Source organism: Budorcas taxicolor, chromosome 5, assembly GCF_023091745.1.
Source record: "Budorcas taxicolor isolate Tak-1 chromosome 5, Takin1.1, whole genome shotgun sequence".
Lineage (NCBI taxonomy): Eukaryota > Metazoa > Chordata > Mammalia > Artiodactyla > Bovidae > Budorcas > Budorcas taxicolor.
The window spans coordinates 98,187,730-98,201,382 of NC_068914.1; the positions used below are offsets into that span (position 1 = coordinate 98,187,730).

The 13,653-nt window shown below is 37.3% G+C and overlaps 1 protein-coding gene across 3 annotated transcripts in view; it reads right to left on the reverse strand.

Moving 5' to 3' along the window:
• The window catches only part of SLC16A7 (solute carrier family 16 member 7), a 191,729-nt gene that overhangs the window by 60,443 nt on the left and 117,633 nt on the right, over positions 1-13,653 (reverse strand). For all 3 annotated transcript variants that reach the window (XM_052640392.1, XM_052640389.1, XM_052640391.1), the window contains one exon: positions 4,934-5,180. In XM_052640392.1, coding sequence (XP_052496352.1) covers positions 4,934-5,150 — 217 coding nt within the window. In that variant the 5' untranslated portion in view covers positions 5,151-5,180. The remainder of the gene's footprint in view (positions 1-4,933; positions 5,181-13,653) is intronic.

Below are 13,653 nucleotides of genomic sequence, written 5' to 3' on the forward strand. Positions count from 1 at the left end.
GAATAGAGAATGATTATTGGGATATCAAGCTCTGTCTGAGACTTGCTCCATGTTATCCTATTTTGTTTCTTCCTCTAGAAACCCTGAATTTCCAGAAACCCTTCCCTTGCTTCTAGGTCTGCATGCATGTTAAGCCCCTTCAGTAGTGTCCAACTCTTTATGGCCCTATTCACTGCAGCCTGCCAGACTCCTCTGTCCATGGGATTCTCCAGGCAAGAATACTGAACTGGGTTGCCATGCCCATCCCCAGTGGATCTTCCCAATGCAGGGATCAAACCCACATCTCTTATGTTCTCTTGCAATGACAAGCAGGATTTTACCACTAGCACCATCTGGGAAGCCTTTAGGTAGGGCAGTATAAACGTTCTGACCAAGAGAAGGTGTGCAGAAATGTCTTTTAACCCTTCTAAGCCTGGCCCTCAAAATACTCCATATGATCTTCCATGCTTTCTTTGTTAATTCTCTGTCTATCTGGATGAAGTTTATTAAGGGAAGATTACAAAGGCTTTGGGCTTCCCTGATAGCTCAGCTGGTAAAGAATCCACTTGTAATGCATGAGACTCTGGTCCGATTCCTGGGTTGGGAAGACCCCCTGGAGAAGGGATAAGCTACCCACTCCAGTATTCTTGGGCTTTTCTTGTGGCTCAGCTGGTAAAGAATCCACCTATAATGTGGGAAACCTGGGTTTGATCCCTGGATTTGGAAGATACCCTGGAAAAGGGAACAGCTACCCACTCCAGTGTTATGGGCTGGAGAATTCCATGGACTATATAGTCCATGGGGTTGCAAGGAGTCAGACACAACTGAGCAACTTTCACTTTCAAAAAGGTTACATACATTTTTGTGTCGCTTTTAAGTTAGTCAATGATCAACTCAACTGAAAATTATGACTGCATGAAACCCAAAGTCCAAATTTAAGTAGACTTACACAAATTCACTAGAGGAATCCATTTCAGTTGTATTTAAGCAGGAAACTACATATCTTAACATTAGCATGTTTCAGAACTCAGGACAAAACAGTTATCAGTGTTGCTTTAGCAAAACATTATTAAGGACCACCTGACCCATAGGGTAGATGAACTAGACTGAGTGCACAGTATCTACTATTTCTACAGTCATCAGAGACAACAGAGGACAACCCTTAAAGCAACTGTCTAACAGAATCTCAAAGTGTTTTAAAAGCAGAATTGTCCATTGACATACCTTTAGGTACTGGAACAGAAATGCATCAATTTAACGTTACCAAAAGGGTAATGGAGATGTATATTGGATTAATGTAAAATCACTGACTTACGGAAAGTAGAAAATACCCACCAGTGCACACATGCACACACACACGCACACACACATACACATACACACAAAGGATTATTGGGGGATCAAATTTTTACCTTTGTAGTACAAAAATAAAGACTATACCCTGAAGAATTCAGTACTCCAATACTTGGGTTATCTTATGTGAAGAGCCAACTCATTGGAAAAGCCCCTGATGCTGGGAAAGATTGAAAGGAGGAGGAGAAGGGGACGACAGAGGACGAGATGGTTGGATGGCATCACTGACTCAATGGACATGAGTTTGAGTAAGCTCCAGAAGATGGTGAAGGACAGGGAAGTTAGGTGTGCTGCAATCCATGGGGTTGCACAGAATTGGACACAACTGAGTGAATCAACAAAAACAGCAAATAGAATAATTATTATGTCACTAAAGCAAAAATCTTGGTGGGGTAGCACCTGAATCAGGTTTGTGGAAGGCCTTGAACAGATATAGCTCTGCCATTTTACAAAGGGAAGAGAAAGGCAGAAGAGCATAGTAATTACATGTGTCAGTCAGTCAGTTCAGTTGCTCAGTCGTGTCCGACTCTTTGCGACCCCATGAATCGCAGCACGCCAGGCCTCCCTGTCCATCACCAACTCCCGGAGGTCACTCAGACTCACGTCCATCGAGTCAGTGATGCCATTCTGCCATCTCATCCTCTGTCATCCCCTTCTCCTCCTGCCCCCAATCCCTTCCAGCATCAGTCTTTTCCAGTGAGTCAACTCTTCGCATGAGGTGGCCAGAGGACTGGAGTTTCAGCTTTAGCATCATTCCTTGCAAAGAATACCCAGGACTGATCTCCTTTAGAATGGACCGGTTGGATTTACTTGCAGTCCAAGGGACTCTCAGGAGTCTTTTCCAACACCACAGTTCAAAAGCATCAATTCTTTGGTGCTCGGCCTTCTTCACAGTCCAACTCTCACATCCATACATGACCACAGGAAAAACAATAGCCTTGACTAGACGTGTGTGTGTGGTGGGGGGTCTCAATTTCTATGTCCCTAATAAGTGGCTTGAACTAGGAAAAGTATTTTATCTATTTCCTTGGTTATAGAATGGAGAGCAGTAATTCTTATTTTACAGAATGTTAAGAGGATTAAGTCATATGACACACACCAAGCATTTAGAGAAGCCTGAGCTGAAAATAAATGTGAACACGTTTTGGATATTATTCCTAATGTTATATCACAATCACTTTGAACCATATTATCCTCACCTATAAAGGGAGACATTGAAAGATGATTTGTATAACTTCTTTAAGTGCTTGGGCTTCCCTGGTGGCTCAGATGGTAAAGAATCTGCCTGCAAAGCCAGAGACCCGTGTTCAACCCCTGGGTCGGGAAGATTCCCTGGAGAAGGGAATGGCTACCCATTCCAGCCTTTTAGACTGGAAAATTCCATGGGCAGAGGACTCTGGTGGGCTACAGTCCATGGGGTCACAAAAAGTCATACATGGCTAAGCAATTATACACTTTTAAGTGCTTTTATTCTGAGTCTATATCTGTACCTTAAAGTCAAATATCCAGTTGAAAAATGAAAATCCTAAAATTTAAATATTTTAAGTAATGACTAAAAAAATCCATAGACAATCTTGTCTGATGTTGGGATTGATTTAAAGCTGATAGGTGACACAAAAATGCACTAATAACCCAGTAGTTTTTAATAGTCAGTAGTATTAGGTTGGCTAAAAAAGTTCCTTCCGTTTTTAAATAAAAATAGAAGACATTTTTCATTTCACCATGAATTTTATTGAATAATGCAGTCACCATTTGGTTTCACTGCCTTCTGCCATTTTCCAGGCAACTTCATAATTTGATCTTCCCCATGTTTTTTGTCTTTTTTTGAGCAGAGAACTGTTCTAGGTGCCTTTTACAGTCTTCCAAGGAATTGAATTTTTTTCCATTAAGAGAGTTTTAAAAAGATCAAAATAAACAGAAATCTGAAGCTGCAATGCCTGGTGAATGTGATGGATGAATCAGAACTTTCAAGCCACACTGTAACAGTCTTTGCCTGGTCATCAAAGAAATGTGTGGTCTTGGATTATTCTGTTGGGAAGTTACATACTTTCTGTTTACTCATTCTGAGGCTTTTCCTCAGGTGCTGCTTTCAGTTGTTCTAACTGGCAGCAGTACTTGTTGGAATGAATTGTTTGGTTTTCAGGAAGGAGCTCATAATAGAGGACTCCCATCTAATCCCACCATACACACATCACTTTCTTTGGATGAAGACTGGACTTTGGTGTGATTTGTGATAGTTCATTTCACCTGCCCCACAATCTCCTCTACTCCACATTATAGTATAGCATCCAGTTTTCACCATCACAATGTGTTTTAAAAACAACATTTCATTATATTTAAGTAGAGAATCACATGTAGAAATATAGCCAAGAAGGTTTTATTTCTGCTTAATTTATGGGGGAACTCAAACATCAAAGTGACTGACACACCCAAGCTGGTGCAAATGCTTTTCAACGCTTGGATACTTTGAGTATGTCAGCTTCCTCCCACATAGTATTACATTGATTGTTCTCAATAAATGTCCTGATTTGATCCCTATAAACTACAACTGATCTACACAAAGGTACAACATTGTCCAGAGAGAAAACTCCAGAATGAAACTTTGTAAACCACTTTTAACACTTTTGATCAGTCACACCACCTTGTCCATACATTGTACAAATCTTTTTGTGTTTCAGTTGCATTTTCACCTTTCTTGAAATGATAAAGCATAATATGCCAAAAATGTTTTCTTCCATCTTCAATATTAAAATGGCTACACAAAAATGCACCAACTTTAATAAGCTTTTTTTTTAATGCACACTATGACATCTGTTATAATACAATTCAACAAAATTGTTTCAAGTGAATTTAAAGACAACTAAGCACTACTAGTGCCATCTTACAGAAAAAAAAAATCAAATGAACTTTTTGGCCAACACACTAATATGGTACCAATTTATTCACTATCCCTCATGAATCACACCCTCATTTGAACATGGAATGTAACAAGAAAACTGTCAAGAACCATTTAAATGTTAAAATATTTAAGTAAGCTCCAGATATATTTAATATTTAATTTATATTAAATAACTACAGATTTAATAAGCTAAAGAGGTAAGGAATGATTTTATTCACACAAACTTGAATGGATCCAGAATGTACATGATAACACTCCATTTTTTCAGCTTAAAGTGAATTACTTCCTAGGCTTAGAAAATAGGTTGTCAGCAACTTGAGTTTCTTTCCCATTCATAAAAAAGTATGTCTACCAATTGCAGGAATATTATGAAATGATACTAACATTACAGTATAGTCTCTATTCCAAATTAAATGGAACTTTGCCGCCCTTAAAAATTCCATAATTTAGTAAACCTTAGTTTGTGCAAAGACATTCTCATTCAAATAAATACTCTAGTAAGACTCAGAATGAAGTGAATAGTTCTAGATGCTGAATCACTAAAAATCACTAAAAATTCAGTCCTAATTATCCTTCTGGTTGGTTTTAAGTGAGGGTAATGAAAACAGGATTTTAATGTACCAAGATACTACATGTAAAATACTGTGGCATGAAGCAATTGTTTCCTTAAACCAGAAATCAATTTAGTCCAAAGAAGCTTACCTCCTGCATACATAACAGCCAACATAGTAGATGATATCCATGCTATTTCACTGTAGGTAGTGTTGAACAGGAGCTGGATTTCTTTGAAGAATACTGTGACAGCTTTGGGAAACGCATATGAAAATCCAATGGAGATAAAAGCTGCTCCAACCACTACCCAGCCCCATCCTCCATCAGGAGGTGGATGTAGTGGTGGGGTGCCTCCTGGTGGTGGCATTTCTGCTTCTCTATTTGAAATTCAAGTAACCTGTATTTAAAAAAAGGAAATAATAGTTTAGGCCATATTTGCATTTTCATGTCACTCTTGAGTTACCAAAATAATATTATATTTTTATTACATTAACTACAACTGTATAATTTTCATAAATATTTTTTAATACTCTGCTATTCAGAAAGTTATCAGCAAATTTACCAAAAAATTAGATTGAGGTATGTAACTCTGTTATGAGCTAAAAACTGAAAGCATTTTGTTCATGGAAACAAAAAGCACCCAAAGAGAAAGTTGAATTCAGATCTATACTAAAGTACCAACAAAGAAACAAACGCTATCTCACTCTGATTTCTAAGATAAATGGAGCTGTCATCCCTTAAAACAGAATGATTTCTTAATCCAAACATTTAATATTTTCTCTACCAAGGTTAAAAGGATCTTATATTACATTTGATGAATTTTAGAGAATTAAATAGTAGGCATATTTTATAATTTTTCCACTTTTAGTAATTGAGAATATTTAAAAATGGGAGAATGGCATTGAAACATGTATACTATCATGTAAGAATCCAATCGCCAGTCTATGTCCAAAGCAGGATACAGCATGCTTGGGGCTGGTGCACAGGGATGACCCAGAGAGATGTTATGGGGAGGGAGGTGGGAGGGGGGTTCATGTTTGGGATTGCATGTACACCCGTGGTGGATTCACATCAGTGTATGGCAAAACCAATACAGTATTGTAAAGTAAAATAAAGTAAAAATTAAAATTAAAAATAAATAAATAAAAATATTTCAGCAGAGATCTATCAATATTTCCTAAAATTATAAGATTAGAAATTGTATGATTCTAATAAATTAATTTTAATGCACTTCCAAAACTGGTACTACCTATCATTTTATGAATTCTTCATAGCAGTGAAATGTTCCCAATCAAACAGATTGTATGTTATTTTTATTCAGACTTTCTTTTTGGATATGCCTGCTGCTGCTCCTGCTGCTAAGTCACTTCAGTCGTGTCCGACTCTGTGCGACCCCAGAGATGGTAGCCCACCAGGCTCCTCCATCCCTGGGATTCTCCAGGCAAGAACACTGGAGTGGGTTGCCATTTTCTTCTCCAATGCGTGAAAGTGAAGTTGCTCCGTCGTGTCCGACTCCTAGCGACCCACGGACTTCAGCCTTCCAGGCTCCTCCATATATGGGATTTTCCAGGCAAGACTACTGGAGTGGGGTGCCATTGCCTTCTCCATTGGATATGCCTAGGAACACTTAAAGAGAAGGGAATGGCAACCCACTGCAGTATGCTTGCCTGGAAAATCCCATGGACAGAGGAGCCTGAGGGGCTACAGTCCATAGGGTTGCAAAGTGTCGGACACGACTGAGCGACTGAACAACAACAGGAACACTTAACTGCTAGCTTTATGGTATAGAGTACCCACTCTCTTGTGGAAGGAATGATCACATATAGCTTAATACAACTGAAATTAAATTTAAAAAAACCTTGGTTCCCTAGCATCAATATTCTTTGTAGAATGATGTTGCTTACTTGGCTTTTAGCTGTAATTGCCAATACTTCTCAGTATCTTCTTTTTACTACTCTCATTCCATTTGCAAATATTTTTCAGTTGAAATACAGAGGAAAAAGGAAACACTTGTCCATTGGTAAGACAATTTTGAAAATATGCAAATAAAAGCTAAATCTGCCACTAATCCAGGAAAACTACCAAAAAAAAAAAAAAAACTAAAACAGTATCTACGAAGAGAAACAAAGGTTTAATTTTTGTCTGATGTCAAATTATATCTAAGATATTTTCAGTGATCTTCTATATCACCTTCCAGGTTTTGTGAAAATATTCTTTAAAGTATTCTAATTTGTCCATAGTTCTATCCAAGGACTTTACCTTCAGAAACACATACAGGCAAAGTGATAAAAATGAAACTTAAAGTAGGTAGAGTACTGCTTCCCTGGAATAAATACTACAGTGATGAGTAGTAGGATGGAAGTAACAGTGTGGAAAACTATCACTTTTACTCTTTTTTAATTTAATGTTAATTTTCACAAATATACTTAAGATTTTTTAACACAATATTTTACAGCATTTCAAATATGGAGAGAAATTGGTATAATCTGCAATTAACAGATAACAGGCTACAGATTAAAAGACTTATTTTACATTTGTGAGTCAGGCATATCTGCAAGGAAGTTCTCACACATTCAACTATAATAACCTCTTTGAGTTTTTTTAGCTCTATTGAGTTATAATTGACAAATAAAGGTAAAATATATCTAAAATGTGCAAGCTGGTTGATAAACATTATGAAAGGATTCCCACAATTGAATTAATCAATACAACTGTCACCTCACATATTTACGTTTTTTGGTGTGAACACTTTGTTCTACTAGAGTAGCAAATTTCAATTATACAACACAATTTTATCAACTGTCGTCACCTTATTATACATTAGATCCTGAGAACTTATTCACATAATTACTAAAAGTTTATACCTTTTCACCATCCTCTCCACATTTCTACATCCCCTAGCCTCTGGCAACTACCATCTACTCTTTGTTTCTACAAGTATGATTTTTTTTTAATTCCACATCTAAATGTCATGATGCAGAATTTATTTTTCTCCATCTGGCTTATTTCACTTAGCATAATGCTCTCCAGGTTTATCTATGTTGTCCCAAATGGAAAGATTTCATTATTTTTTAAAGCTGAATAATATTTCATTGTGTATATGAGTGATTGTAAGTGTGTGTGTATATTATATACATTTTGATGGGGACTATTTTCAAAGTCTTTATTGAATTTGCTAGAATATTGTTTCCTTTTCTGTTTTAGTTTTTGGCTATGAGGCCTGTGGATCTTAGCTCTCTGACCAAGGATTGAACCTTCATGCCCTGCACTTGAAGGTGAAGTCCCGTTTGTGTATACATTTTGTTTATCCATTCATCTGTCAGTGGACACATAGCTTGTTTCCATATCTTGACTATTGTAAGTAATGCTGCAGTGGACATGGAAATACAGATATCTCTTCCAGATAATGATTGCCTTTCCCTTGTATTTCTTTTTTTTTTTTTTTTTCCCCCTTGGGGATGGTCTTGATCACTGCCTCCTGTATAACATCACAAATCTCCATCCATACTTCTTCAGGCACTCTGTCTATCATATCGAATCCCTTGAATCTATTTGTCACTTCCACTGTATAATCGTAAGGGATTTGATTTAGGTAATACTTGAATGGTCTAGTGATTTTCTCTACTTTCTTCAATTTCAGTCTGAATTTAGCAATAAGGAGGTCATGATCTGAGCCATAGTCAACTCCCAGTCTTGTTTTTGCTAACTGTATAGAGCTTCTGGAGAAGGCAATGGCACCCCACTCCAGTACTCTTGCCTGGAAAATCCCATGGATGGAGGAGCCTGGAAGGCTGCAGTCCATGGGGTCGCTAGGAGTCGGACACCACTGAGCGACTTCACTTTCACTTTTCACTTTCATGCATTGGAGAAGGAAACGGCAACCCACTCCAGTGTTCTTGCCTGGAGAATCCCAGGGACGGAGGAGCCTGGTGGGCTGCCGTCTATGGGGTCGCACATAGTCGGACACGACTGAAGCAACTTAGCAGCAGCAGCAGCAGAGCTTCTCCATCTTTGGCTTCAAAGAACATAATCAATCTGATTTTGGTGTTGAACATCCAGTGACGTCCATGTGTAGAGTCTTCTCTTGTGTTGCTGGAAGAGGGTGTCTGCTATGATGAGCATGGTCTCTTCACAAAATTCTGTTAGCCTTTGATCTTCTTTGTTTTGTATTCCAAGGCCAAATTTGCCTGTTACTCCAGGTATTTCTTGACTCCCTACTTTTGCATTCCAGTCCCCTATAATGAAAAGGACATCTTTTTTTGGTGTTAGTTCTAGAAGGTCTTGTAGGTCTTCATAGAACCACTCAACTTCAGCTACTTCAGCATTACTGGTCAGGACATAGACTTGAATTACTGTGATACTGAATGGTTTGCCTTGAAAACGAACAGAGATCATTCTGTCGTTTTTGAGATTGTATCCAAGAACTGCATTTCAGACTCTTTTGGTGACTATGAGGGCTATCCCATTTCTTCTAAGGGATTCTTGCCCACAGTAGTAGATATAATGGTCATTTGAGAAATTCACTCATTCCATTTCACTTTAGTTCATTGATTCCTAAAATGTCAATGTTCACTCTTACCATCTCCTATTTGACTACTTCCAATTCCCCTTTATTCATGGACCTAACATTCCAAGTTCTATGCAATATTGCTCATTACAGCATTGGACTTTAACTCCATCACTTATGACATCCCCAACTGGGTGCTGGTTTTGCTTTGGCTCCATCTTTTCATTCTTTCTAGAGTTATTTCTCCACTCTTCTCCAGTAGTATATTGGGCACCTACAGACCTGGGGAGTTCATCTTTCAGTGTCATACCTTTTTGCCTTTTCATACTGTTTATGGGGTTCTCAAGGCAAGAATAATAAAGTGGTTTGCCATTTCCTTCTCCAGTTTTGTCAGAACTCTCTGCCATGACCCATCCATCTTGGGTGGTCCTACATGGCATGGCTCATAGTTTCATTGAGCTAGACAAGGGTGTGGTTCATGTGATCAGTTCGGTTAGTTTTCTGTGACTATGGTTTTCATTCCGTTTGCCCTCTGATGGATAAGGATAAGAGGCTTATAGAAGCTTCCTGATGGGAGAGACTGACTGAGAGGGAAACAGGGTCTTGTTCTGATGGGTGGGGCCATGTTCAGAAAATCTTTGATCCAATTTTCTGTTGACAACAAACTGGAAAATTCTTAAAGAGATGGGAATATCAGATCTTCTTACCTTCCTCCTGAGAAATCTGTAATCAGGTCAAGAAGCAACAGCTAGAACCAAACATGGAACAATAGGCTGGTTCCAAATCAGGAAAGGAGTACGTCAAGGCTGTATATTGTCACCCTGCTTATTTAACTTCTATGCAGAATACATAATGTGAAATGCCAGGCTGGATGAAGCACAAGCTTGAATCAAGATTGCCAGGAGACATATCAAGGACCTCAGATACACAGATGACACCACCCTTATGGCAGAAAGCAAAGAGGAACGAAAGAGCCTCTTAATGAAAGTGAAAGAGGAGAGTGAAAAATATTGGCTTGAAACTCAACATTCAGAAAACTAAGATCATGGCATCCAGTTGCATCAATCATGGCAAATAGATGGGGAACCAATGAAAATAGTGAGAGACTATGTTTTTGGCTCCAAAATCACTGAAGATGGTGACTGTAGCCATGAAATTAAAAGACGCTTGCTCCTTGGAAGAAAAGCTATGACCAACCTAGACAGCATATTAAAAGCAGAAACATTACTTTACCAACAAATAGCCATATAGTCCAAGCTATAGTTTTCCCAGTAGTATTGTATGGATGTGAGAGTTGGGCTGTAAAGAAAGCTGAGCACTGAAGAATTAATTCTTTTGAACTGTGGTGTTGGAGAAGACTCCTGAGAGTTCCTTGGACTGCAAGGAGATCCAACCAGCCAATCATAAAGGAAATCAGTCCTGAATATTCATTGGAACGACTGATGCTGAAGCTGAAACTCCAATACTTTGGCCACCTGATGCAAAGAACCGACTCACTGGAAAGGATCCTTATGCTGGGAAAGACTGAAGGCAGGAGGAGAAGGGGATGACAGAGGATGAGATGGTTGGATGGCATCACCGACACAATTGACATGAGTTTGAGTAGGCTCTGGGAGTTGGTGATGGACAGGGAAGCCTGGCGTGCTCTAGTCCATTGGCTTGCAAAGAGTCAGACATGACCGAGTGACTGAACTGAACTGAACTGAACTTCCTTTGCATATATATCCAGAAGTAGAACTGCCAAATCATATGGTAGTAGTTCTACATTTAATTTTTTGAAGAACCTCCATACTTTTTTCCATAGAGGCTGAAAACAGTTTACACTCCAACCAAGAGCATAAAAGTTTTCCATTTTCTCCACATTCTTGCCAGTATTTGTTCCAAATAATTGCCAGTATTACTTGTTTTTTTGATAATAGCCATTCTAATAAGTATGAGGTAAAATCTCATTGTGGTTTGATTTTCATTTCCTTAATGATTAGTGATGTTAAGCACTGTTTTCATGTACCTGTTGGCCTTTTATGTCTCCCTTAGAAAAATACCTATTGAGGTCCTCTGCCCATCTTAAAATTGGATTATCTGTGCTCTTTGCTATTGAGTTGCATGAGTTCCTTCTATGTTTTAGATATTAACCTCTTATTGGATATGTGACTTACAAGTATTTTCACCCATTTCATAGGCTGCCTTTTCATTTTGTTGACAGTTTTCTTTTTTGTGAAGAAACTTTTTAGTTTAGTTTTAGTTTAATAGTCTCAATTGTTTACTTTTGTTTTTGTTGCCGTTTGATGTTGAATCCCCGAAAAAATCATCACAAAGACCAACGTCAAGGAGCTTACCCCTATATTTCTTCTAGGAATTTTATGGTTTCAGGTCATGTTCAAGCCTTTCATTCATATTGAGTTGATTTTTATTAATGGTGTAAAATGGGGGTTCAGTTTCATTCTTTTGCATGTGGATATCCAGTTTTCCCAGCACCCATTTAAGACACTATCTTTTCCCCACTGTATATTCTTGGCACCTTTGTCAAAAACAAATTGAGAGAATACATGCAGTTATTTCTGGGCTCTCTATTCTGTTTTCCTGATCTATGTGTCTGTTTTTAGACAATACTACAATGTGGCATTGTTTAATTCTATGACTAAGAATTAGAAATAACAGACTTAGAAATCAGGTAATAGAAATCTATTTCTATAGAATTAGAAATTAGGTCATAGAAATTAGGAAGTGTAATACCTCCTGATCTTTTTCAAGACTGCTCAGGCTCTTTTGTGGTTCCACACAAAATTGAGGATTGATGATTCTATTTCAACAAAAAATGGCACTGAAATTTTGATAAGGACTGCACTGAATCTGTAGACTGCTTTGGGTTATATGAACATTTTAACAATACTAATATTTCCAATCAATGAACACGGAATAGCTTCCCATTTATCTGTGTCTTCTTTAATTTCTTTCATCAGTGTTATAGTTTTCAATGTATACATCTTTTACCTCCTTGGTTACATGTATTTTAAAGAATTTTATTCTTTCTGGTGCTATTGTAAATGATTTTTTTTTCTTACAACAATTTATTATTCCTCTCTCCAATAATTCATTATTAGTGCATAGAAACAATTAATTTTTGTATACTAATTTTTGTATCCTGCAACTTTACAAATTTGTTGATAGCTCTAACAGGTTTTTTCTTTTTTTCTTTTTTTTGGATGGAGTATAGGGTTTCTATAAGGTCAAGTCATCTGCAAACAGACAATTTTTTACTGCTTCCATTCAAATTTGATGTCTTTGATTTTTTTTTTCTTACCTAATTTCTTTGACTAGGATTTTAAGTACTTAATCACCATATGTTCATCCTGATCTCATTAACTGATACTTAATAGCCCTGGATTTCCCTTCCAGTTTGATGCTGAAGCAAGGAATGGAATGATTCTTGCATGAGCTTTAGACATATCTACTGGCATTTTCTATCACCTTCTGATATTTCTCCTTTTGGATAATTGTGGTGAATATTCTATTATATTTCTCAATTAGATCAACAATTACATTTTATTTTATTTATTTTATAACATTGATAGTTATAAAGCAGGAATCAGCAAACATTTCCTGTAATGGGCTGCTGCTGCTGCTGCTGCTAAGTCACTTCAGTCGTGTCCAACTCTGTGTGACCCCATAGACGGCAGCCCACTAGGCTCCTCTGTCCCTGGGATTCTCCAGGCAAGAATACTGGAGTGGGTTGCCACCTGTAATGGGCTAGATAATAAATATTTAAGGTTCTGCAGGCTGTATGGTCTCTCTCATAACTACTCATATCTTAGTAGTTTTAGTGCAAAGTCAGTCACAGACAATACTAAAAAAAACAATTAATGTGGATATTCCAATAAACTTTTGTTTACAATTTAGACTAAGCTTATAGTTTGCTGATCCCTGTAATAGAATACTATTTAAAAACCAAGAAAATAAAGAAACTACATAATCACACTATCCTAACACAATATTATTAATAATTTTGCATGTATTTTTATTGTTTTCCTATATTCATACATTTCTGATGAATTTACTGATTTAAAGGTAGTATAATCTAATTAGTCTATAACTTAAGTCATAAGTATACAAAAATGAATAAAGGGATCTCTAACTCAAATATTGAATACTTATGCTAAGTTCTTATCAAGTATTTATTTACTCAGCTAAATTTTCACAAAAGCCCTATAAGATATTGTTCCTATCTTTTAAATAAGACTAAAGCTCAGGAAATATTAGAAACTAAACCCAAGTGAAACAATAATGTCATGGACTGGATTTCACTAATCACTGGTGACTCTGAAAATTACATAAATAAAATTAGAAATAAGACTCTTGCTTAATG